Source organism: Pituophis catenifer, unplaced genomic scaffold, assembly GCF_029215685.1.
Source record: "Pituophis catenifer annectens isolate HBS135680 unplaced genomic scaffold, rPitCat1.0.hap2 SCAF_2, whole genome shotgun sequence".
Taxonomy (NCBI): domain Eukaryota; kingdom Metazoa; phylum Chordata; class Lepidosauria; order Squamata; family Colubridae; genus Pituophis; species Pituophis catenifer.
In genome coordinates this window covers 161678290-161704291 of record NW_027256882.1, presented here as the reverse complement: position 1 = coordinate 161704291, position 26002 = coordinate 161678290, and the positions used below count along the sequence as shown (strand labels likewise).

At 40.8% G+C, this 26002-nt stretch overlaps 1 protein-coding gene and 1 long non-coding RNA gene across 3 annotated transcripts; one reads left to right on the top strand and one right to left on the bottom strand.

Moving 5' to 3' along the window:
• The first annotated feature begins 1701 nt into the window (after nt 1-1701).
• On the top strand, nt 1702-15295 carry ATP5MC2 (ATP synthase membrane subunit c locus 2). Of its 2 annotated transcripts, none has more exons than XM_070937941.1 (5): nt 1702-1792; nt 8227-8299; nt 10812-10889; nt 12806-12996; nt 15015-15295. In XM_070937941.1, the coding sequence occupies exons 2-5, from the start codon at nt 8234-8236 to the stop codon at nt 15127-15129; spliced, it is 450 nt and encodes a 149-aa protein (XP_070794042.1). In that variant the 5' UTR covers nt 1702-1792; nt 8227-8233; the 3' UTR covers nt 15130-15295. The 2 variants fall into 2 exon arrangements, with proteins under 2 accessions (XP_070794042.1, XP_070794043.1); XM_070937942.1 differs by lacking the exon at nt 1702-1792 and adding an exon at nt 3331-3405.
• LOC139312824 (uncharacterized) lies at nt 7666-25818 on the bottom strand. Its single transcript, XR_011600034.1, has 3 exons — nt 25660-25818; nt 23272-23359; nt 7666-7696 (listed from the first exon to the last, which is right to left on the bottom strand). It is a non-coding gene; the product is annotated as an uncharacterized lncRNA (long non-coding RNA).
• Nucleotides 25819-26002: the final 184 nt, after the last annotated feature.

Here is a 26002-nt window from a genome sequence, read left to right as displayed (position 1 = left end):
TTTTATTTGCATAAACACTACTTTTAATGTATGGCAGAAAATAACAGGCAGGGGTTGCTTTTCTTAATGAGCTGAGTGCGAGTAAAGGATGGCATTGTACATCCCTGTCTTCACAAAAGTCCCAATTAATTTGGGCAGCTCACAACAATCCCTCTTCCATTCAACCTGGTAGATCTAAATTCAATATCCCTTCTGTGAAGAAAATCCCTAGATGACGTTAGGTGACTCAATTGTACTCAATCTTACAAGGATTTTTAATTAGTAGAAATGGCTGGCAAAAAAAGAATAGCACACACATATGCATACATACACACACAGAAGATATAAAATGAACCTGCTTTGGTGCATTTTTATTTTATTTCGCATATGGCAAATACATGGACTTATAGTGGTACAGATATTAATGTCCAGGCTGGGCGAATTCAGAGTGTGATGGAGCCGACGTTCGAAAGGCTGAGAGCACTTTCTTGATGGTAGTTGAGTGCTCTTTCATCCTTGGGGCTTAAGAAGGTCCGTTTTGTTTACCCGTTGCCATGTATTTAGGGAGCCAGGAATTCTACAAAGATGTCCGACTGCCAACTGTTGTTAACTGCCAATTCTTCAATGTAATGTGGCTGCCGATTGTTGCTAGTCATTTGGTACCGTCCTATCCCGCGCCAAAGAATTGAGGCCTTTGAACTATGGTGCTGGAGAAGACTCCTGTGAGCCCCTTGGAGTACAAGGTGATCAAACTGGTCAGCCCTAGAGGAGATCAACCCTGACTGCTCTTTAGAAGGCCAGATCCTGAAGATAAAATTCAAATATTTTGGCCACCTAATGGGAAGGAAGGACTCACTGGAAAAGAGCCTAATGCTGGGAACAATTGAGGGCAAAAGAAGAAGGGGATGACAGAGAATGAGGTGGCTGGATGGAGTCACTGAAGCAATAGGCTTGATCTTAAATGGACTCCAGGGGATGGTAGAGGACAGGAAGGCCTGGAGGAACGTTGTCCATGAGGTCGCGATGGGTCGGACATGAATTCACAATTAACAACCACAACCATGCTATCCAGGGTGCACCACAAGGAGGCACACTAGCACCACACCCCTTTGGTGCATTAAACAGGGTTTAGGACGAAGCTTCGATAGAGCTGCAACACTCCAGATGGACACTAGGTGGCAGCAATTAGACCTTGTCGCTTCTCTTGCCACCCATCCAATGGTAATCTATAGAGTTTTGCAGCTATGATAGATAACTCCACATAAGAAACCTAACTTTAAGACATCCCGCTAACAGCACTTCTATCCACCAGTCAACTTGGCGAATAAACTTCGGGAATGTATTCATAAGCAAAACAAGTTTAATAGTTGCTGGTTCGCCCGAGAGCGACACCTGCTGAAATTAAAAGAGAAAAGCGCCACCAGCGGTCCTTCTCTCCTCCACAGCAACGGCCATACAAATATCTTCCAATGCTGCCACCTTTGGGAGGCGATGCTTCAGAACGATTTGAAAAGCGAATTGTCACATTTTCCGGCAAGAGGCGAGCCGCGAAAAATGTACCGTAACGCTTCCGGTCGACTAGAACGGGAACCTTCCGTGCAACCACCCAAGCCGGCAGATGGCGCTGTCACATTATTCAAGGCCATTCTCCCCACTTGCATTTTTTCCCCCCCTTGGCGTGATGGGCGCTCCAGCCGCCTTAGCTCTTTCCCCGCAGAAACCGTTTCCGGGCGGCTTTAAGGCCCTAGAGTCGTCCTTCCGCTAACGCATGCGCGGAAAGCGGTCCTTCTCGCTCTCTTCTCCTGAGCAGCAGGTAGGGTCGCGGAGCCCTGGTCTTTATGGTGTATGGGAAATCCTCTCTCTCTCTATCCCCCCCACCACGTCCAGCCCCCCCCACTCGCCTGCTTCACCCCGGCCGGCCTTTTTTTTTTTTTTGCTTCGCTTCTTTTGCACTCCGTTCCTCTTGAAGGGGTGCACGGTGGGGTCAAGCGGGACATGCACGGTCTCGGCGGGACAAGGGGGCGGAGCTTGCGGTGGGTGGAGCCACCCTTGGGAATGATCTTGGCTTTAGGTGTGGGCGGGGCTTCGCGGTTTGAGAATATTCCTTATCCTCCCCCCCCAAATAGAATCAGCATAGAAATCTACGAGGTTGCGGGTGTCGGCAACGGCAACGGCGCGAGCGTCCTTTGCAGGGGATGCCTCGCAAAGCCGACGCGCCATGACAGAACAGCCCCAGGGTGACCCTAAGCTCGTCCTTCAGGAGGCCTGTCAAGCCCCCTCAAGGTTGCTGCCTGCCAGGGTTTCTCAACAACAACAACCCCCCCACACACACAATTTTAAAAAGAAAGCTGTAAAATCAAGCTTCGGTATGGTCTTCGTTACCGTTTCCAGTGCAAACCCTCCTTATATCCCCAAAGGTTTTTTTTTTTCTTTTTCCAAGAGGCAACTGGACTTTCTGATTTTTTTTCTTTAAAGACGTTTCGCTTCTCATCCGAGAAGCTTCTTCAGCTCTGGGGAAGCTTCTTGGACGAGAAATGAAATGTCTTCAAAGAAAAAAATCAGAAAGTCCAGTTGCCTCTTGAAGAAAAAGGAGGGGGAAAAAAAGCAACTTTGGGACAACCATGACCTGGATGACTTGAGAATTTCTATAGACAAACCCTCCATTTGTTGTTTCCCAAGGAGAATGCCCCACTATAAATAAAGGCACCAATAAAGGAGAATATTTGCAGCTCAGGGTTGACATGACGGGGTCCTTGGTGCTCTCTGAGCTTGCTTGTTTTCTTGCAGAGTTTTCATTACCCTAACTAGATAACATCATCATTGCTAACAAGGAGTGCTGTTTGCTACCAGAATATAAATTGACAGCAAACAGTACTCCTTACTACCGTAGCACTGATGATGTTACCTAGTTTGGTGAAACGTCTGCAAGAAAACAAGCTTGGAGAGCACCAAGGACCCTTCAAATAAAGGCAGAAAGTTTTGCCCCCTGCCCAAGTTCTGAGATAGGGGAGAAGAAGGTACAGGTAGTCCTGTGATTTATCACCATAATTGAGCCCAACATTTCTGTCCTTAAGTGAGACATTCGTTAAGTGAGCTTTGCCCCATTTTACAATCTTGCCACGGTTGTTAAATGAATCACTCAGATGGTTAAGTTAGTAACATGGTGGTTGAGTGAATCTGCCTTCCCCATTGACTTGGCTTCTCACAAAGTCACAAAAGGGGATCACATGACCCTGCAATACTGCAACCATCAAAAATATGAATCAGTTGCCAAGCGTCTGAATTTTGATCACATGACTGGGAATGCTGCAATGGTCATAACTCTGAAAAATTGTAATGTCACTTTTTCAGTAGCATTGTAACACTGAATGGTCACTAAGCGAACTGTTGTAAGTCGAAGACTGCCTGTATTGAAAGAGGAGGCATGTAAGTTAACATGATTTTTAAAGCCAGTCAAAGTGAGGTTTGGTGTTCAGCACAAAGTCTCTCTTGTAATCTCTTCACTGGGTATTCATCGATAACCTTTTGGTTTATTCCACAGCCTCTATTATTTCTTGAATATCTGCTTTTCTCCTTTTTCCACCCCTTTAGCATAGGTTTAGTTAAGTTCAGGTTGATAAGATTTACTTTTTTCTGGCAATTGGCAGGAAAGTTGCTGAAATAGAATAAAAAGGATGCATTGAGTTACCAGATTCAAAGCCCAGGACTATATTGAGATTGATATAGATTAGATATAGATATATCCCACTTTCCATTTAGGAGGTCAAGACAACACACTTAGTACTCTCTCCTGCCATTTTCCCCACAACAAAAACCTAGTGAGATAGGTGGGGCTGAAATAGAGTGGCTAACACAAAGTTTCCCCATAAACAGATTTAAGATGAATAAGAATCTGCTGTACCTCAGCCGCTTACACCACCACAACTGATTAGGATTTATAGCCTGTTTGTCTCAAAGGTGCTTTTCCAAAAGGCAATTAGACTTCCTTGTTTTTTTCTTCGAAAATGTTGCACTTCTCATTCAAGAAGAACCTTCTTCAGTTCCATAGACATCACAGCCTATTTGCAAACAAATCTGTTCTTGTTTCCTTATTTCAGCAGTATAATTTAACACGAGTAGAAGTATCTTTGTTGTTACTATTAAATAATCTGTCTACCAGATCTGGTAGTAAAGTTTTACTAACAAAATAATGTATCATCACCCAGAGATCTTTTAGATGATTCAGTTTAATTTTTGCTCAATCCTTGCTCTAGCAGACAAATCAGGAAATGGGCTCCCTTTTCCTATTTGCATTTGAAAAAGATTCACTGGGGTTATAAAAATCTTGACAACAATAAGATTTTTTGTGTGCTGTTAGTAATACTTTCTGAAAGATTCTTCAAGTAAGATAATGTATTTCACCTTTAAGTCCTCTGGTAAGTGCTGTATTGAAATATTCACAATAAGATAGGCCTTGAATTTTATTGAAAGTTGGTTAAGAAATTATGGGAGAACTATTAGCTTCTTCAGTTTTTCTGAATTAGCGCATATGAGAGTCTGTTGGGAAATCCTGAGTTTTTAATTTGCTTGTCTTTTAAAGATACTTGCTTCTGACAAGTATTTTTATTTTTTATATATCATTTCCCCTTTTCTGCTAAGCTTTTTTGTTGTCTTTAACAGCAGCTTGTTCTGTGCATAATGAAAGTAATGAAGCATTTTTCTTTGTCAGTTCCTTATAATAAACCCCGCAGGAATCACTGTGGGTTATGTATGTGATCAAAACGGTTACTCTGTTCTGAATCACGCTAAGACAGTTAGCTATAAAGTAGGCTTATCCACAGGAGGGCAACTAGTATTTGATTGTAAACTGTGAATAAAAAATTACTCAATTATGGAAGTTATCATTGCTATTCCAATAAATGTATGTATTAGTGACTGATGATACAGTATAGTGTAAGCTACTTTTCCTATAAAAATGAATAAATCTTGATTTCTTCCGTCCCTCTATATATTGTTCATCCCCAAATAATGAAAAGCTTTACCTGATTTTTGCAGCTGAAGCTATTAGTTACAACAGGAGCAGATCAAGGCTGGTTGGCAGTTCTTCCTCCACATTTTATATCCCATAGATGTGGCAGAGGATTCTGGATCTGTAGTCCAGTTGCTGCCATGCAGTTTGAGTGTTTTATCGAGCGCATCTTTTTTCTTCTCTGAATCTCACGGCTGCTGCATTGAGAATAATTTGAAACACAGTCCACAGCTAATTTTTAGTTCTGGTCATCTGCTGTATATAATAGCAAGCTTGTTGGGCAGCTTATAAAAAAGCTATGCATAAAAAGAAATATTTTAGGGGGGAAGGGAAGCACTTATTTCATATAGCCCATATAAATTATATTGATTTGAGATCACCATGCTCTGAATAATTCTCACAGGTACATCATGAATGCCAAATGTGCATCTGTGAAATATTTTCCTTGTAATAGTTGTTATGTGCTCTTGCTTGGAGCAATGTAGGGACAACACATAATTCAGTCTTATGCGTTATAAGACATCTGAATGCAGAAGCCACTTCTGGTGATGTAAATATCATACTTGACTATGTCTGTTCTATCTACAGTCTAAAGCACAGAACCCAGTTGCTGACATGCGTGTTTGGCATAAATGGGATAGTGCATTTCAAGCTTATAGGATCTTTTTCACTTTTCAAATTAAACCTGGTCACTCATCAACTAGAATCTGATTCAGATCCAGGGATGTTTTTGGTATATGACAAATGAATGAAACATAAAGTCCTTCCACACATACATAAATTCCACTTTCCCAAGCTTGCTTCATAAAAGCAAGGTGGGATGGAAATCTTATACTTGCTACTATTAAACAATCAAGGTTTAGAATGTCATACTGATCTGTTGTAAATCAAGTGCCAGATTTTATTAACTATAAAGTTAGCTGACATTTTAAAAATTGTTCCTTCATTTACAGTCTCCCTCTACTTCTGCAGTCTCAAAGCATTACATCTGAATATCTTCTAGAGGTGACTTTAGGTCCACCTCACATTGGCAAATGTTTAATATCTAGAATAGGCAACAAATTATTCTAGTAGTGTAATTTTAGAAATTTGTAAGGAATGTGTCATAAAATTCATGCTCCCGAATTTGGTATACTGTAAAATTCAAAATCTAATCTGAACATACCAAAAGAAACTTTAGATAAAATCTCTAAAGAAAAAAATATACTGGAATGTTTGACAAGCCAGTCTTTAAATTTGGGAAGCCCAAATTGTGCTAATCAGTTCCCTTTATCTGGCAGAGAACATACTGTGTATTGTTTTTTTTAAAATATTTTTCCATTGTATAATCTTTATATTATAAAGATACCTGCACAATTAGCACAGGAGCCCCCCCCCCAGGTCTGTGTGTTCTCTCCACTTCTCTTCTCTCTATACATCAATGACTGCATCACAAAAGATCCATCAGTTAAAATACTACAGTTTGCAGACAATACAACAGTGATTGGTCTCATTCAAGACAACGATGAATCTGTATACAGATGGGAGGTTGAACAACTAGCCTTGTGGTGCAACCAGAACAATCTTGAACTAAATACACTCAAAACCGTAGAAATGGTGGTGGATTTTAGAAGAAAACCTCCTATACAACCACCTCTTACAATACTAGACAACACAGTATCAACAATAGAGTCCTTCAAGTTTCTAGGTTCTATCATATCTCAAGACTTAAAATGGACAGCTAACATCAAAAACATCATCAAAAAAGCTCAACAAAGAATGTTCTTTCTGTACAACCTCAGAAAGCTCAAACTGCCCAAAGAGCTGCTGATTCAGTTCTACAGAGGAATGATTGAGTCTGTCATCTGCACCTCCATAACTGTCTGGTTTAGCTCTGCAACTAAACAAGACAGACAACAGACTTCTACAGATAATTAGAACCGCAGAAAAAACAATTGCTACCAACCTGCCTTCCATTAAGGATCTGTATACTGCACGAGTCAGAAAGAGGGCTGTGAAAATATCTACAGACCCGTCACATCCTGGACGTAAATTGTTTCGATTTCTACCCTCAAAAAGACGCTATAGGGCACTGCACATCAAAACAACTAGACAAAAGGACAGTTTTTTCCCAAATGCCATCACTCTGCTTAACAACTAATTCCCACAACATTGTCAAATAATTTACTAAGACTGTATTACTATTATTCTTCTCTTCCTTACTAGTATCTATCTCTTTCCACTTATTACTATAACCATGTTGCTTGTATCTTTCAATTATATTGTTTTTATTTGTTTTTTAGTACGATTTGATAGCTTATTAACCTTGACTATCACTAAGTATTGTATCTTTTTATTCTTGATTAATGTATTTTATTCTCCTTATGTACACTGAGAGCATATACACCAAAGACAAATTCCTTGTGTGTCCAATCACACTTGGCCAATAAAGAATTCTATTCTATTCTATTTATTATTGGTGTCCTGCATAAATCATTCCTGATAGATCTTCCAAATATAGTATAGATAGTCTCTGTGTATCAACTGCTTTGTTTACCAACAATTCAAAGTTATAACAATATTAGAAACATAACTTTGCAAGCAATCTTATATTTATTACCATTGTAGCATCCTCTGGTCATGTGATCCTCATTCCATTGCTTTACAACTCGCATTTACAGAAGTCGTAGTGTCTCATAGTCACATTATTACCATTTGTGTGCTTTGCAACTCCATTGTGACAAGTAGAGTTGAAGAGAAGAGAAGAGAATCTTTATTGTCACTTTGAATGCACACTAATCGGCATACATTAAAATGAAATTTCATTGCATACAACTCTGAAAGGGTCACCCTCCAAAATACACTACATAACCATGACAGAATAAACAAATATAAAATTATGCATATACCCACATATATGACACACAGAAACAACACAGTCTAGTTCGGATTTATACATGTACATGGCGAGAAAAATGAATCTTGCGAGTTTATCAGATGGATGGCATAGGGAACAAAGCTGTTACAGAATCTGGTAGTCCTACTAGAAATAAAAGTTGGAAAGTGTGGTCAGAGAATATTTGCTTAATGACTGAAGGGAAAGTGAGTTCATAAGCCCATCACAATCACACTTAGCGATGGAGTCGCTGGTCCCAGTTGTATTTGCTAAGTGAGAACTACCCGTAGGTTCCTACTTGTGAAAGATAATGGAAGCTGTGAATATTTTGTCCTAATATCTTGGCATTCACTTTGTTTTCCAGTTCTTGAATGTTGCTGTTCCACCCAACTCTGAATATGTACACTTGTGCAAAGTTGATTTCTGCCTCCACCCTGGTGAGTAAACTAAGATGTACTTTTGGAGTATTTTTTAATAGTGTGTAGGCTTTAAAAGCCATTGGCCATGTTGACAAGTATGTTAAAATCAATGAACTACAAAACTTGCAACTATGCAGTCAAATATGGACATATAGGATAATTTGTCCTGAAGATCCCTCTGAAGATTTCTTTTAGTTTTGACTCCTTATCCTCCTGATAAAGTATCTTAACATCTCTTGCTGCAGAGTTATAAATTGGAGTGGATTACAGAGGTGGTTTATGACAAGGGAATCATGCATATTTTAGTATTCCTGTCTTTTTCTCCAAGAAACCCATTCTTCCACTGTTTTTCCATGAGTAACATTTTCTGCCAACATCTGAATACACAACAGCCCTTTTTAAATAAAAAAGTTATATAGCTGATCATGTATGCTATATGCTTTTGGGTTTCCATCTGAGATACCTTGACTCTTCATTGCTATGATTATGTCACATTCTTTCCTGTATCACTACAAAGAACAGAATACAGTTAATTGAGCAGTTCATTTTTTTCTCTGCTGAAAGTTGCATCTCTTATCGGGGGCAGGCAAAATGGATGCGAGCAGCAGACTGGACTATGTTCTGTTTATCTTTTCCCAATCCTGTAGGTGAACTACTACAGATTTTTCTGAATTTCAGGAGTTTATAAATATCTTCCTCCTTCCAGTTTGATCTTTTGATAACTTTATCTGAAAATAGGTTCTACGTTTGAAGTTGGAATTATGATGGCTGTTCCCAATTTATGATAGGCCAGGAATGGGCACAGGGCTTCATTCAGCCCTGCAGCCTTAGACTTAGAATAACTTTATTGTCACTTTGAATGTTGCATACAGCTCTCAAAGGGTCACTACCTCCAATATATACTACATAACCATGCAGAATAAATAAATGTAAAATTATGCATAAGGTAAAGGTTCCCCTCGCACATATGTGCTAGTCGTTCCCGAATCTAGGGGGCAGTGCTCATCTCCATTTCAAAGCCGAAGAGCCAGGGCTGTCAGAAGACGTCTCCGTGGTCATGTGGCTGGCATGACTAAACGCCAAAGGCACACGGAACGCTGTTACCTTCCCACCAAAGGTGGTCCCTATTTTTCTATTTGCATTTTTTATCTGCTTTCAAACTGCTAGGTTGGCAGAAGCTGGGACAAGTAACAGGAGCTCACCTCGTTACGCAGCACTAGGGATTCGAACCACTGAACTGCCGACCTTTCGATCGACAAGCTCAGTGTCTTAGCCACTGAGCCACCATGACCCTTAAAATTATGCATATATCCACATATATATTATATGACACACACAAATGACACAGTCTAGCCTCCCAAGATTGTGCGGTAGGTTGTACATTGAGTTGATGGATTACTGCAGTAATAGGTAGGATAAGAGAAGGACACTTTCCACTCTCTGCAGTTTGAACAGGCATAGTTCAAAAGATGGAGCAGCCCAACCTGTTCAACTTAGGATGGTAGTCTGTCTAAATAAAGAATTCAGCTTAAGAATCTTATTTATGTTAAATAACTCTCTATTGCTTTTTGATTAATAATAATTTTTATTAAAGGATCCTTCCAATATATGCCATTTCTAATTTGGAGTGCCTTCTCCCAGGTTAAATTAAATTAAGATAACATTGAAAAAGTTCAACATCAATTGAAAGTGAGAAGGGGTTTGTTCTTCCCAAGTGGAATTACCCAGTGCTTTGTTTTCTTTTCCATTAATGCAGGGGTGTCGAACTCAAGGCCCAGGGGCCAGATCTGGCCCACAGGGTGCTTAGAACTGGCCCACAGGGCCACACTGGAAATAGGAAAGGACCGGCCCGCGTGGGCTCTGCCAGTGAAAGCGGAGCTCACGAGGGCTGCTCGTGGCCCCCCCAGCTCCATTTTCACTGGCAAAGGGTTGCAGGAGGCCGTCGCAGCTGAAAACGGAGCTCGGGAGCCCGTTTTCGCTGGCAGAGCGCTTGGGCCACCATATCTTCCCCCTGACACAAGTGATGTTATGCTGGCCATGCCCTGTCCCCGCCCCCCCAGATCAAACACAACCCTGATGCAGCCCTCAATGAAATCGAGTTTGACATCCCTGCATTAATGGCTCAAATAGGATAACAATTATGCCTAATTCACAGATTCTAATTACTGCTGGTTCTTCAGATAATGATCTACAAAATTCAGGAATTTAATTTACATTTACATTAAATTTTTCCTTAGTACTTGCTGCTGAGAATAACAGTAAAATTCCAAAGCCCAGAGGGGTCCAGCAGGACATTTTACCATTGTTTATACCTGACAAAATACATTGCGCAAACTAAAAACACAAACTAGCTCATTTTATTTGCATGAGTTCGTACAAGTTGCAAGTATTGTATTACTTATATTTTAGCCTTTTTTGTTTTGATTGTAATTTGAACAAGTCTAGAATGTGCTTGGCGAGGAAGCTTGTTTTACCAGTGGAAGTTTTGTTTCTCTTCTGTAATGTGGTTTTTTTTTCTTTCTTTCTGCAGGTGAGGAACAGTTCCACAGTTTTGTGCAGACCTCTCTCTGCTTCTGTGCTGAACAGACCTCAGATCAGGACGGATAAGGTAAGTTAGGATCTCCAAGAGAGATAGATTTTGAATCTTCTCAGCATTTTTCTTCTTTGTCCTACCAAGTTTCGGCAGGCAAAAACTTGCTATAGCTTTAACCAGGGATGCACAAAAGCAATTGTTCAATTCAAGCAGGCCAATGCAATTATTCCAATCAATACTGAAAGCTTTCAGATCATCCCTAAAATAGTCAGATTGGTATCAATGAGAATATTCCAGAATTCTCCAGAACATTCTGCCCCGAGAATATTCAGCACTGCGCATCACTAGTATCAATGAATAAGCTATATTGGAGCATTCTGTGTCAAAGTGGGAGTAATGATTTTAGAAGAATATAACAAGGCTTTTATAATTCAGATTAAGATATGGGAATAAATGCGGCTAAAAGACAATGGGAGAAAAAGGGAAGAGTGCAGTTCCTGCAGGCTTTAACTCGCGGGTTTTTCTTACAGGCAGAAACACACATCCCTACAATACAGGTAGAACAAAATTAGGCCCAGAATACAAAATCATAGCTCAGAGTCAGACTGATCCTTGAAATAATTCAACAAAAAACACATTAATGTGTGTGTGTCTGTCTGTCTGTCTTACCATTTGCTATGGCTATTTTATTCTGTTTCTCTAGTCATTCTCCAGGTTGGAAGGTTTTCTTAAGAGGTTGAAGCAGGCCTGGGAAAAGACCCTGTCTCCTTCTATGATGAAAGGCAAAATGGCATTCCTTTGTTCTCTTTTATATAGCCTACCTGAGGGGAATTTTGCTGCTCCTGATTGGTACTTCAAAGTTTGATTGCCCTGAGTCTCTGCCCACTCTCTGGAGTGATTGCTTTAGGTTTTATTGATGCAACAGATATAAATTTTCCTCTCTTCGTTCATGTCTGAGTTTCTTGAGGTAGGGTTCTTCCTCCTCGTCTTCCGTTGAATTGGCTCTGCTAGATTTTTTTTAAGATTATACAAGCAGCAGCAATAGAACAGTATTCATTTCCAAATAGATATCTTGTAAAAAACAAAAATAAAACCAGCAACAAATCACTAGAGGGCCTTGGGATGCTACAAGACCATCTCTCTATAATATTAATTAGGTCTGCAGATGATTATTGAATTTGTTAAGGTTTGAATCTTTTTACCTTTGGAGCTTACTTGGAATTCTTCCATTTATTCCTCCTCACCACTGGGAGACGCTAAGGCCAGTGCATTTAGTTCAAACTTTGGAACTGTTAATCAGCTTTGAGAAATTATCTCCATCAGTTCCTCATTCATGTATTGCTTTAATCTTGTAAATTCTAGATTGGTTCCTAGATGGGGATCAGCAGTTAAATGCAGTGTACTTCATAGTCACAGAGACATTTGAATCTGGGTCTTATCTAGAGGTGGGTTCTACTTACCTTTACTACCGATTCGCAATGGGACCGCACATGTGCAGATCACCCATGATGACGTCATGGCGGGTGGGCGGAGCCTCCCACCAGTTTTACTACCGGTTCTATAGAACCGGCCCGAACCAGGAGCAACCCACCACTGGTCTTGTTATATGATTCTCTATGCCAGGTTTAGACGGTCTGATACTCTCCATAAGGCTTGTACGGTAAGAACAACAGCACCCTGTGTTGCCTGGAGCCGATGAAACAGATTGCCTACCTTTTCTTTGTAATTATAATGGCCCAAATCGTGGTAATTGCCCCCTGCCAAAATTTACAGCCACTGTCAAACCAAGCTATGAATTGGTTTTAACTGTGCTATATTTGGAAATGCACTATAATCTGACTAAAATGATAACAAACATCAACAGCCAAGATTGGTTAATGGCTGTGGGCCATGCTGATTACTACAAAGTTATCTTTGGTCACCTCCTGTTTCAGACCTTTGCCTTTTTACACCTCACCCACCACTCACTCCTGTTTCTTATTTGCTCCTAGCCCTGCTGCCTTTCGGGTGCTCAGCATGAAGTCTTGCCGCTGCTGCATCGGCAGTTCCAAACGAGCGCGGTGTCCAGGGACATAGATACTGCCGCCAAGTTTATTGGTGCTGGTGCTGCAACCGTGGGTGTAGCTGGCTCTGGTGCTGGCATTGGAACAGTGTTCGGCAGTCTCATCATTGGCTATGCCAGGTATGGGAGAGTTTTACTTATGTCCTCATTTGTAGTGTCATTATGCAATGGCAAGGAATTATGGGATTTTCCTGGCTTTTAGGGCCCTCGATTTAACATTTGTTTAGCGACTGTTCAAAGAAGAATGGAATAGGAATGGAATTAGGATTGGATTGGATTGGATACGATAGGATAGGATAGGACAGGACAGGACAGGACAGGACAGGACAGGACAGGACAGGACAGGACAGGACAGGACAGGACAGGACAGGAATAGAATTAATGGAATGGAAATGGAATAGAATGGAAATAGGATAGGATAGGATAGGATAGGATAGGATAGGATAGGATAGGATAGGATAGGATAGGATAGGATAGGATAGGATAGGAATTGAATTAATGGAATGGAAATGGAATAGAATGGAAATAGGATAGGATAGGATAGGATAGGATAGGATAGGATAGGATAGGATAGGATAGGATAGGATAGGATAGGATAGGATAGGAATAGAATTAATGGAATGGAAATGGAATAGAATGGAAATAGGATAGGATAGGATAGGATAGGATAGGATAGGATAGGATAGGATAGGATAGGATAGGATAGGATAGGATAGGATAGGAATAGAATTAATGGAATGGAATGGGAATAGAATGGTATAGGAATGGCATAAGGATAGGATAGGAATAGAATTAGTATAGGATAGAATGGAATAGGAATAGGAATAGAATAAAACTTTATTATCACTTTAAATATACACTAATCAGACTTTAAATATACACTAATCAGCATACATTAAAATGAGATTTCGTTGAATTCAGCTCTTAAGATAACCATTATGCATATATTCGCGTACACACACATAGGGTACAGCACTGAAAACTGTGACTTTCAACCATTGCAACATCCCCATGGTCACATGATCAAAATTTATGTATTAATGACAATTGCAGGGTCCCAGAGTCATGTGATTGCCATTTGTGACCTTCCCAGTCAGCTTCAAAAAAAGCAAAGTCCATGGGGGAAACTGCATTTGTTTAATGATCACCTGAGTCACTTAATGATGATGGTGATTCATTTAACAATTGTGGCAAAAAAAAAAAAAGGTGGTAAAATAAATCATGACTCACTTAACAAACAACTTGATTAGCAATGGAAATTCTGGTCCCAATTGTGGTTGTAAGTTGAGGACCATCTGTAATAAGATGTTTTTTGCTGCCAGGTTCTGCCTCCCATTGCTTTAGCTCAGGGGTGGGCAACTGTGTCCCTTTTACAACCTGTGGACTTCAACTCCCAGAATTCCTGAGACAGCTTGGCTGTCTCAGGAATTCTGGGAGTTGAAGTCCACAGGTTGTAAAAGGGACACAGTTGCCTACCCCTGCTTTAAGTCAATATAGCTGTGGCATTACTGATGATTGTACTTAATTATTCAGTTCTTCTCACCAAGGATATATATCTAGTAATGTTATTATCCCATCTTTTAACACTTGGGAATAACACTGCCATTCATTTTTAAAATGAAGCATTAGTTTCCTCTTGTTGGCATCCCTGAGGAAAAGGCTCTTTATCAGGGATGCCGTAGCTATGCAGAATAAAAACAGAGATGGAAAAAAGTGCAAGGGGAAGCTTCTAATTAACATTGCAGGGACATTTTGTAGAAAGAAATAATAAACTTAGAAATAAACTCTGAAAGCTCTTGGCCACTACTTATTGATATACAATAGTAGTATGTTAAATGTCTCTCGGAGCCTTAGTTTTAATTCTACTTGCAATTGACTGCAGAAAAGCAGTGCTAAAAAGACCTGGTGCAGAACAAACCCTAGTAAAATCTTTATAGTCTAATAAATTTTGCAGATTTAATTGCAAAACTGGCTAAAGGCTCTCTGCGCAGCTAGGTTTTGTTTTTTCTTTTGCTTCTCCTAATATGTGTGACATGGCCAGGAACAATGTAATATCAAACTTTCCCTTGAGAGATGCTGGAAGTCTAGCTCTTTTCTGTTTTCTGATCGGCATATATTTCTCTTTAATTCCTTCACAGAAATCCCTCCCTGAAGCAGCAGCTCTTCTCCTATGCCATCCTGGGTTTTGCGCTCTCCGAAGCCATGGGGCTCTTCTGCTTGATGGTAGCATTCCTCATTCTCTTTGCCATGTGACAAAGCCAACATGCACTACTACATACTCTTCCTTTCTTCCCCCCCCCGTGTTTAGTCTAATGTGTACGCTGAGCTGAGTGTTTTGTGGGAGAGAAGGGAAGCTCACCTGTTAACCAAATCCTCCCTGTTCACTGGGGGCAAGTGAATAAATACAGATTGGTATACATTTCCTGCTTTTTTTTTAGTGTGCATATTTGGTTTTGTAATAGACACTTGGTTCCAAATATTTTCCCCATGTGGTTAGTGATTGGGGGGGAGGGGGAGGGTTGACCAGTGGGACACATGAATTCCATCTGATGATGTCAGCCATTTGCACAGCATAATTGGATGTGTTCAGTGCCTTCAATAGATCATTGAAAATCCAGTAATGGCTGTAAGTTTGTTTTTTAGTTCAGTAATTTGCAATAAGTGTGAAATACCTAATCAGTAGCTCGATGCCATTACTTTTTATGAAATCTTAATTAATTTAACGAAGCTTGTCCTTAGTGTCATAGGATTGTAGCAATACTTATTAGTGCTTCTGCCGGCATGACTTTAGCTTGGAGCAGGATGTACAGCTTCTATGCAAGATACAGTTCCCGAGCCTCCTGTTTTGCTGCTAGAATGTATTAACAACTAGCAAATAACAATGAGACTCCCCATCATCTTTGTTGTTTTAAAAAGCAAAATAAGCATTTTACATGTTCCGCCTATTTTAGGCATAAGAAAAGTTAAAAAGCAAAAGGCAAATATTAAAAAGTCTTAACACCCATTAGAAACATCACTGCACCATCATCAGTGGCTAATTTTGGAGAAGCACTAGCTTCAGCTCAAGAATGCCTCCCCAGTTTAGGCAATCAGTATTTGTTTGTTTGTTAAGGAGGGGTAAGAATCTGAATAGCTCTTTCTAACTTTTGACAAACTTGCAGAATTTGGTTTTCTTGGTTCCAGTAAATTAAAACATGGCCAAGAACCAGCAGCCTTTGAAGTGTCTCTTTTCCTTTAAGAGTTAGTGCAGATGGGTGTGGGTGGGTATGATATTTAGTTAACATGTTGCTGCTGCTGCTTGGAAGAACCCTGCTTAATTAGACTAAGGCTGATCAAATTTAGCATCCTCTTTTCTTCAAGAGGTAACCATATGCCTTTGGAGAAGGAAGCCTACCAATAGAACACAGGTGTAATGCCAGCCTCTCAGGTACCATAGGATATTGCAGACTTCTCTTCTCCCCATGGACTTCTAATGGATTTTATTCGTAGACTGAATTCACAGTCATGCTAAACTATATCATTTCATTTTTAATTAGAGTTTGGAAACTTTTTTGAAGTATCCCATCTCAAGCTTGAAATAATTATTCCCACTTTATCTTCCAAAGGGTCTGACCAGCTATTTCAATCTTAAAACATTTCCATTAAGAGCTGTTTTCTCACATCTGTACAATTTGCTTAGTGTTATGTAAGAGATGGAGCTCCTTTAATAAATCATGGATATGGAAACTAGGTGTAAGTCAATTGTGAATTCCACCCTTTGTCTTGGGTCCAGTTGTAGGCAATGAGACCTTTTTGCATCCTGATCACCTGATCATTTTACAGTGGTTATCATCTAATTAAATCTACAAATATTTGTTCTGTTTCTAAACCTCTGCGTTTCAGGTTAATACTCTTATATGGAAAAAAGTATTCTCAGCTCCTTTAATATCCAGATGTTTTAGATTACTTCAGCAATCTCCTATAGGGTGTGCTGAGTAGGATTAATAGAAGTTGAATTCCAACATATCTGGGAGGCATCAGATTATCTACTACTATTATAAGTCTTCTGGGTATTTTGGAAAGCACAGTGCAGGATTTTGACCTTACTTCTTATTTGAGCTTTGGCTTATTTATTTAATCAAATTTAGCCACCATCTCACAAAAATGACATACACTAATTGATAAAAACACAATACATATTTAAAAACAGGCATTTAAAAAAAAATAGAGATTAATTAACTCTAAAATCTACAAAGCCCAAACACAGAGAGAGTACATTCAACCTCAATAATGAAGCCACCTAAACAAGTCTCTGGTTCCCATGGAATAACCAGATCGTGAGGAACTTTCACAAAAGCGAGGAAGATGTTGGGGCGGGGTACGTCTATCACCGTCCACTGTATTAGCAATATTTATGATGACTCCAGAAGTCTGCAGTGTAGCTTTTTGTCATTGTAATAGAGCTTACTGAGGTAAAAAAAAAATTGCCTTGATGCTTCAAGGATCTTAGAAGAAAGTTATGACGCTTATGGCCCATTATTGTAATGCTTGTATTTGTTTTTTAAAAGTCTGGGTTGTGAAGGTTCCATTCAGAGACAGGTCTCTTAGCTATTAAGCGAGAATTGGGGAGGATTTAAAAAAAATAAAATTTGGGAGAGGAAAAGAAATCACACGTCTTCTTCAATCCATCATTTGGTAATTAACTCTTTTAAGGTTAAGTACACAGTAAAAAAAAAAAGAAGTGCTCCCAAGACAGTATCATAGGGGCATGAAATGGAGCAGATCTGCCTTGCTGCTCATAGAAAGCTATCCCATGGGCCAAGTGGAAGAATCCGGAATTGCAATCCTTTTGGATGCAGCACTGAACTCTTCATCTGCTTCTTCCATGTTTTTCTGTGTCCTAAGAATTAGGAAGAGCTTTTGGTTTTATTATTTCTCTGCCGTGGGATTTCCTCTCCCTTTTGCTTGCCATGTTCATGTTACAGTATATAACAGTGATGGCTAACCTTTTTGCCATCACGTGACAAAAGTGGGGGGAGTGTGGGGGGGCGCTTGCGCGTATGCCCACACCCATAATTCTATTCGCCCCACCCCCCGCACATGCATATGCGACCCCCCCGTGCTCCCCCCACTTTTGACATGCAGTGGCAAGGTAGGCCTGTTTTTCGCTCTCCCCAGGCTCCAGAGCCTTTCTAGGAGGTTGGGGAGGGCAAAAATGGCCTTCCCCACTCCCCCAGAGGCCCTCCGGAGGCCAGAAACAGCCTTTCCTGACTTTCGGTGGGCCCAAAAGGCCCGAAAATCAGCTGGCTGGCGCACGCATGCACACCAGAGCTGAGCTCGCTTGCCCACTGATTTGGCTCCACATGCCACCTGTGGCACGCGTGCCATAGGTTCGCCATCACGGGTATATAAGAAAAGAAACGAATCTTGTCCAACATAATTTCATAATTTAGAATCCTATCCTTAAAAATAAAAAGGCATATAATCAATTTCCAGTTTTTTTTTTTAAAAAAGAAGGGTTGATCTAAACAAGCTAAAATGCTTTCAAAGGGGGAAAAAAAGAAAGAAAAAAAAAGAGGATGGTAGTCTTTCATCAGCTTCCTCAATACGTTTTTCAGCCTCGCTTCTCTTGACTAAAATGTTTTGCCTACGATTGTGCTGGGTGAACAAATGGCCCACAACTATTTTGGGAGTTCTTGGGAACCTGACTATTGACTAGGGTTGCTGCTGCTTGTCAACCCACAGCTGGTCCTGGCAATCTAGACTGGGGTTGCTAAGGAACTGACTGAGCTGCATATTACAGTTATGGCTGTGTTTTGGAAACTTGCTGCTGATGCCAACCTGGCCATGGGTGGGGTGGGGATAGGGTGAGTGAACAGTAATAGTTAAACAATGAAGGGAACGCTAACAAGTATCTGAACTGAAGAAACATCATGTCTGAGAGTTGTTCTTAGTCTATGTAGGAGATAAAGTAGAATAGTTAATGGACAATTTAATCGAGGACCAGATATTTTCCAAAAATGCTAGTAATAATGGAACTGCTCAACTTCTTATTCCCAGACAGAAAAGATTGTAAAATGGGGCAAACTCACTTAACAAATGTTTCACTTGGCAACAGAAATTTTGGGCTCAATTGTGGTCGTCAGTTGAGGAGTACCTGTACTTAACAATGTTGAGGGAAAGAATGCATGCCACTAACTCCTGGATATGAGCTTGTCATTCATTCATCCATTTTAGCAGGAATAAAGAATGATTCCCTTCTTACTTGGCAAAAACTAGGAGTTGGTGTGCTCTCAAACTCCAGCCAGTGAAAAGAATGTGGGCATGCATCCATGCTGGGGTTTCTGTAGCTAGCAAAGGGGAAAAAAAGCAAATCCTTCAAGTAAACGCCATGCTTAAGCCTACCGTGTAATCAAACATTTATGCTTTGTGCTGCAGTACAAACAACCTGTAGGAGTTATACTAAAGACTCATAGGTAGGAAGCCATTTCAAGGATTGTCAGTTGCTTTGGTGGTAAAATATATACCATCAAGGTAGATGCAGCTTAACGGATGCTCTAAAAAAAATCTTTGCCTTACTCATTTGTGTTGGGGATGTTTAATCACTCTTGTAATTTTGAGAAGGGTTTATATAGGAGCAGAACCTGGGGGAAAAAAGTCTGGCAGCCTTATCTCGCCCCATGTTCTAAAGCTAGGCTGACGGCTGGATTGAGTGTGTACACTTGGGATCCTATACCAAAGAACAATTTCAAAACATTGTGTGCTGTGGGATAAGAGTATTTCCAAAACAAGGAGACAGTAGAATTAAAAATAGTTTTTGCTTGTTTGCCTCTTTTCCTTTTGCCCTTGGTGGAAGGATGCTCATCTCTCTTGGAGTGATGAGTATCTATTATAATCAGTATTTCAACATCTGGATGACCACATATTCCCCCATGCCTAATATAAGCAACATTTTATCCCTTCACTCCAGCCAATTCAAACTTCCCCATCCCCTCTCAGGCATATAGGAATTCCTAACCAGCACAGGGATTCTGGGAACTGTAGTCCCGAGACCTCAAGATTGGTTGGGGAAAGAAAAGAAGGCTGTTTTCATCATCTCCAGTTGCCACCTGACCCTTTTGTTAAACAGTATATTTTTTGTGGACTGCTACTGCCACAGACAGCATCTATTCCTCGCATTTCAAAAGGGACAGGCTTATTTCAGTAGGAATGCCTGGGATATTTCCTAGACCACATGCTTTGTCAGCTGGCTCCTCTCGAGTTGTCTAGGTCGAGATATTTAACAGCCTGCAGAGACAAGATACATCTTAAACACCTGCATGGCTTCTACATTTAAGTAATAACAATGGCAGCAAATGCTATGTTGTTCGCTTATTGTAGTATCACTTGCTTAATCTTTTGTCAGTTTTGACATTTCACTGGCATAAGTTTTAACAACGTAATTATGACGCTCTTTTTAAAAGAATGCTAGATTCACTCTCCTGGTATCCCCCCCACACCCACACCCACCCCCCAAATCCCCACAGCACTGAAACATTCAAGAAAAGTTTTGACTTTGTTGGTTTTAAATCAGGAAATATCTACCCATGTTGTAGCAGAAGTGGTCTGCCTTTCTGGCTGCAAGGTAGGCATATAGTCCTAGCTGGTAAGTTGGAGCAACATGTGATGTGTTTAATATTATGTCAAAGTCTACTAATGTTGGATATAAGTAGAATAATCCTTTGAAAGCCAAGATTATCCCGAGAGAACCAGTGTGGTTCTGGTGTTCTCTTCATTCACCGATAGAATAGTGGAGTCAACAAGCATTAGGATTCTCACAAGATGGGAGGTGTTGAGGTATCTCTGTCTTTATTGCAGACTTGAGTATCAGAGAGATCCTTAGGCAGTTTCCACTAATCATACAGATGAAGCAGCCATCTTTACCTCACATGAATAGAAGATAGCATGCAACCAAACCAATGTAGGTTCATTTCTTGCCTTGATTTTTCAGAGTATATTAAGTGAACAAAACTTCAGTGTTAAGATTATTTTAGGATTTATGCTTGCCTTTTAAAGGCTTCCCTGCTCATTGTTATGGGAAATCAGCTTGCTGATTTTGGGGCTATCTGAAGAGTGCTTCAGGGGTCACAGGTTGCTCTCCTGTGCATTAGATCAATAATAAAGAGGTAACAGAGTTGAAGAGAGGCAAGCCTCCACCGCATTTGTTTCAAATTGAATTACATTATGAATTTGTTTACTGTCACTGCAGTGATGCTGGCTGTATACATTAAAAGATGTGATCTATAGCAAGTAAAAATATGTATGGGCACCTCTTATTTTCACGCTTGATAAATAACTTATGAACCGATGGTGTTGAGAAACTTCATGTATGAGTGCCTTGGCGTTGACCTCAATGGTTTCAATGGTTGCTTCCAACTCTGGTTTCAGGGTTTTTTTATCCATGTGTGAATGCTGTATTTGTACTGTACATCTGATTAGCTTACAGAGCAGTTTGATCAATTTGTGTGTGGCGTGACCCATCCAACCATGGTTTATTCAACAAACAATGGTTAAGCAAATTATACTTTGGCATAATGTGCATATTTAGAGTTTGGATCAGTCTAAGGTGGAAATCCTAAAAAAGTAATTCCCAGGGAGTAAATCCAACCGAAGTTGGTGTACTCATGCAATATCCTGGTTTTAAACTAAATTGTGGTTGGTTTGTAGCTCAAACTAACTACAAAGTTGTGTCAACCCAGCCATTTTGTACCAGATTTACATAACTTGCTGTATGTTAAAGTGAAAACAGCATTACATAAACAAAACATTTGACATAAGGTGAATCAGTGGTAGGATTCAAAAAATTTTACTGCCGGTTCTGTGGGCGTGGCTTGGTGCGCGTAGCAGGGGAAGGATACTGTAAAATCTCCATTTCCTCCCCACTCCAGGGGAAGGTTACTGCCAAATCCCCATTTCCTCCTGATCACCTGGGACTTGGGAGGCAGAGAATAGATGGGGGCGGGGCCACTCAGAGGTAGTATTTACCGGTTCTCCGAACTACTCAAAATTTCTGCTATTGGTTCTCCAGAACTGGTCAGAACCTGCTGAATACCACCTGAGGTGAATATTAAGTAAAACTAGGCAACCTATCTATTTCATTGGGTCACCTTTTCAGAGATATTTCCTTACCTAAATAGAGAAACAGAATGACTATGGACAGGCAAAAAAGCAGTGGGAGCAGGAATGACCTCTGAGTTCCTGCTGGCTTTCCCATTGACTTTTCTTGTGGGAAGCTAACAGGGTACATTGGAAATCAGGATCACAGGACCATGGTTAACCATGTTGCAGCAGCCACAACTTTACAAATGCAATTGGTATGAAAATCCTTGAAATTTCAATTATATAGGAATAATGGGTCCCAGATTTTGTACACATTCTTTGCTAGTTGAAGGTTATAAAAAACAGGAAAGTTTTGGAAATGGAAGCATACAAAACTTTCAGGCACCAGAATGAGTATATAGTACAGTGATGGCGAACCTTTTTGGCACCGAGTGCCCAAACTGGAATGCACATGCATGTGCGCCTGCTGTAGTGCCGGAAACCAAAAACGGCCCAGAAAACAGTCCAAAAAACAGCCTGGAAACTGCCTGGAAAACGGCCTGTTTTTTTGGCCGTTTTTGAGGCAGTTTTCCAGCACTCCAGCAACATTGGAAAAGTCCCACCGGAAGTTGGGAAACGGGCCATTTCTTGCCTCCGGGGGGTGGGGAAGGCCATTTTCGCCCTCCCCAGACTCCTAGAAAGGCTCTGGAGGCTGGGGACAGCAAAAAAACGGGCCGTCCCCACCACCACCACCCCAAGGCCCTCGGAGGCAGAAAACAGCTGTTTCCCTACTTCTGGTGGGCCCAGAAGGCCTGAAAATCAGTTGGCGTGTGCCAGAGCTGAGCTCGCGTGCCCACCAATATGGCTACGTGTGCCACCTGTGGCACGCGTGCCATAGGTTCGCCATCACAGATATAGTAGAACAATTTTCTTAGATAGATTCCTACAGATGTCTTAACATACAGAGGTTAGGTTAGGGAAGACTGCACTATAGTAACAACCCAATTTTTGGTTGATTGTTCTCTTTCGTCCACCTTGTAATAATGAATCTTTTGGAATTTGCAATAAATTACAGATAGGCATAAAATTATACATTACTTGAGTTAATCCATGTAGCTGATTAAGTATAATATCTTTAACTTATACTTAAATATGACTTTATTCGTTAAACCAGAGGATATAAAAGACTGCACAAGAATGAAGAAGCAAGCCAATATACACATCATCAATCATTTTAATGCAAAACAAGTAATCTTCAGTTGACTGGAGTTAGCATGGAAAAAAGTACACAAAGGGAACCAATCTCAAGAAGAGAAGTTTTTTCAGTGGATTTATTACTTGCATTTATGTTGGCTCTTTCTCCAGTGAGCTCAAAGCAGTGCAATGGTTCTTCCTTGTTTTATCCTTATAATAACCTATAAATAAGCTGAAAGACAAAAGCTGGGACTGAATAAGTTTAGCCATGCTTAATTCAGTCTAAGCATCCAGGTTTTCATAGCATGTTGAACCATAAACATGTTTAAAAGTTGGAATTGGTCAATATAGGTTTTATAAGTATAAATTCAGCCAGTAATTGTCCTAGGGCAGGGGTGTCAAACTCAAGGCCCATGGCCCAGATCCAGCCTGTGGGGTATTCAGATCTGGCTTGCAGGGCTGCCCTGGAAACCGCAAAGGACTGGCCCGCAGTGCCTCTGCCAGCAAAAACAGAGCTCGGGGGGGTCGTGTGCAGTCCTCCTGTGCCCCGTTTTCGCTGGCAGATGGTTGCAGGAGGCTGTTACAGGCAAAAACGAAGCTCGGGAGCCCGTTTTCACTGGCAGAGCGCTCAGGCCGCCACAGATGCCCCTGACATGAGTGACGTTGAGCTGGCCACGCCCACGCTGGCCCGCCGAGGTCAAACACAACCTACATACAGCCCTCAATGAAATCAAGTTTGACATCCCTATCCTAGGGTCTATCAGATAGCTGGGTAGACAACTGAACCCAATTCCTCAATCTTTTTAGATGAGGTTTAGATTCAGATACTGTTTAATTCATTGTTTACTTAACTTAAGTTTATTGAAGCCATAACTGGGTTCACACATCAAGCCATATTTCATAATTTGCAAATATCACTTCACACAAAACATAAAAATGAAAGTAATTATAGGGTTTAATGTGATGACCAAAAGCACTCTAATTTAGAGTTTGGTAACTTACACCTGACCAGGTATTACTGTTTGAATTATCCCTCACTATTGACCATAGTAGCCGATTTATAGTTGATCATAATGGATGAAAACTAATCAAAGAGCGAAGCAACCTAGAACTAAGGAGAAATTTCCTGATGATTAGAACAATTTATCAGTGGAACAACTTGCCTCCAGAAGTTGTGAATGCTCCCAACACTGGAAGTTTTTAATAGCAATAGCACTTAGACTTATATACCACTTCATAGTGCTTTTACAGCCCTCTCTAAGTGGTTTGCAGAGTCGGCCTATTGCCCCCAACAATCTGGGTCCTCATTCCACCTCAGAAGGATGGAAGGCTGAGTCAACCTTGAACCTGGTGGGGTTTGAACTGCTGAACTGCAGCTAGCAGTCAGCTGAAGTAGCCTGCAGCACTGCGCTCTAACCACTCTGCCACCTCAGCTTTAAGAAGAGATTGGACAACCATTTGTCTGAAATGGTATAGGGCAGGGGATTGGACTAGAAGACTTCCAAGGTCCCTTCCAACTGTTATTCTATAATTAATATCTGAGGGATATAATTCTGTAGTCTCTGTGATAATTGGATTGTTTAAAGAACCTGTCTCATCTTGATAGTTGTAAATTAACATGCTTTTATCAGCAAAATTTTGGTCCTTAAATCCAAGTTAAGCAGCAGAATCGTGAAGAATTTTTATAAATAAAAGGTAAAGATAATAACTTCCTTCCATCAAGCTCAACCTCTGGTTCATGCCCACGCAGTTTTCTTGGTGACACTACATAAATGGATTACAGCCGCCTTCTGCAAGCTCCTTCTCCCGATGGCCTCCCATCCAAGTATTAATTCTGACTCTACTTGGCCTTTTCCAGATTGGCCACGTTCAATCAGATACAAGAATCTACTGTGGGGTGCTAACAAATAAGAACATTAAATACAGCATGGTCAAGAGCAAAGGACTCTTGATTATGTCTTAATTATGGCAATTCCTCCAATCCTGCAGCTGTAACTCTGCAAATGATATAGACAGTAACCACTTACCTGGAAATAAGGCTACAGGAGATTTATTGATTAAATGCATTGGGAACATGGTCAGTGTTTGGTCCACGCTTACGGCCTTCAACCATTCTTCTGTGTCTTCCATCTTTGTGTGTGTGTGTGTATGTATATGTGTGTGGTGTGTGTATATTCACACACACATATTGCACAGTATATCATGCCATACACATGATTCTTGACTAATGTATTTTATTTTTTCTTTATGTACACTGAGAGCATATGCACCAAAGACAAATTCCTTGTGTGTCCAATCACACTTGGCCAATAAAAGTATTCTATTCTATTCTATTCTATTCTATTCTATTCTATTCTATTCTATTCTATTCTATTCTATTCTATTCTATTCTATTCTCACACGTACATGTGGGTGAAATGGCTGAGAATGAAAAAGACGGAACACAGAAGAATGGTCCAAGGCCGTTAAGTGGACCAAACATTGACCATGTTCTGGATGGAAAAACGACTAAACCAACCTTCCCTGACTTACCGTCTTTTAGTTGGCCATACCAGGCAACTTTCTCAGCCGGCACCTGGAGGGCGCCAGATTGGAGAAGGATGCAGGAATAACTTCGTCTCGAGGGTCGGGCAGCTCGAATTCTACTGGCGTGCCTCGCGCGCACAGGCGCCCGCGCGCTCTCCCTCCCTCCCTCCCCAACCCGGGAGTTGAGCGACGGGAAGCAGCACCCAAGTCCAGCAACTTGTTCCCCTCAGCCGCAGCCGCTGCTTCCCCGCCCCCTCCCCCTCCCCACGCCCCATGCTCAGTACCACCTTGTTTTTCCTAATCCCGCCCACCCTCTCCTTCATTGGTTTTACGATCCTGTGGCCCCGCC

Bases quoted from the DNA above. Each gene is read 5' to 3' on its own strand.
- ATP5MC2 (XM_070937941.1), top strand. From the start codon at position 8,234: ATGTTGCTGTTCCACCCAACTCTGAATATGTACACTTGTGCAAAGTTG. The intron at 8,300-10,811 runs GTGAGTAAACTA...TTCTTTCTGCAG, and splicing joins TGATTTCTGCCTCCACCCTG to GTGAGGAACAGTTCCACAGT. The intron at 10,890-12,805 runs GTAAGTTAGGAT...ATTTGCTCCTAG, and splicing joins CTCAGATCAGGACGGATAAG to CCCTGCTGCCTTTCGGGTGC.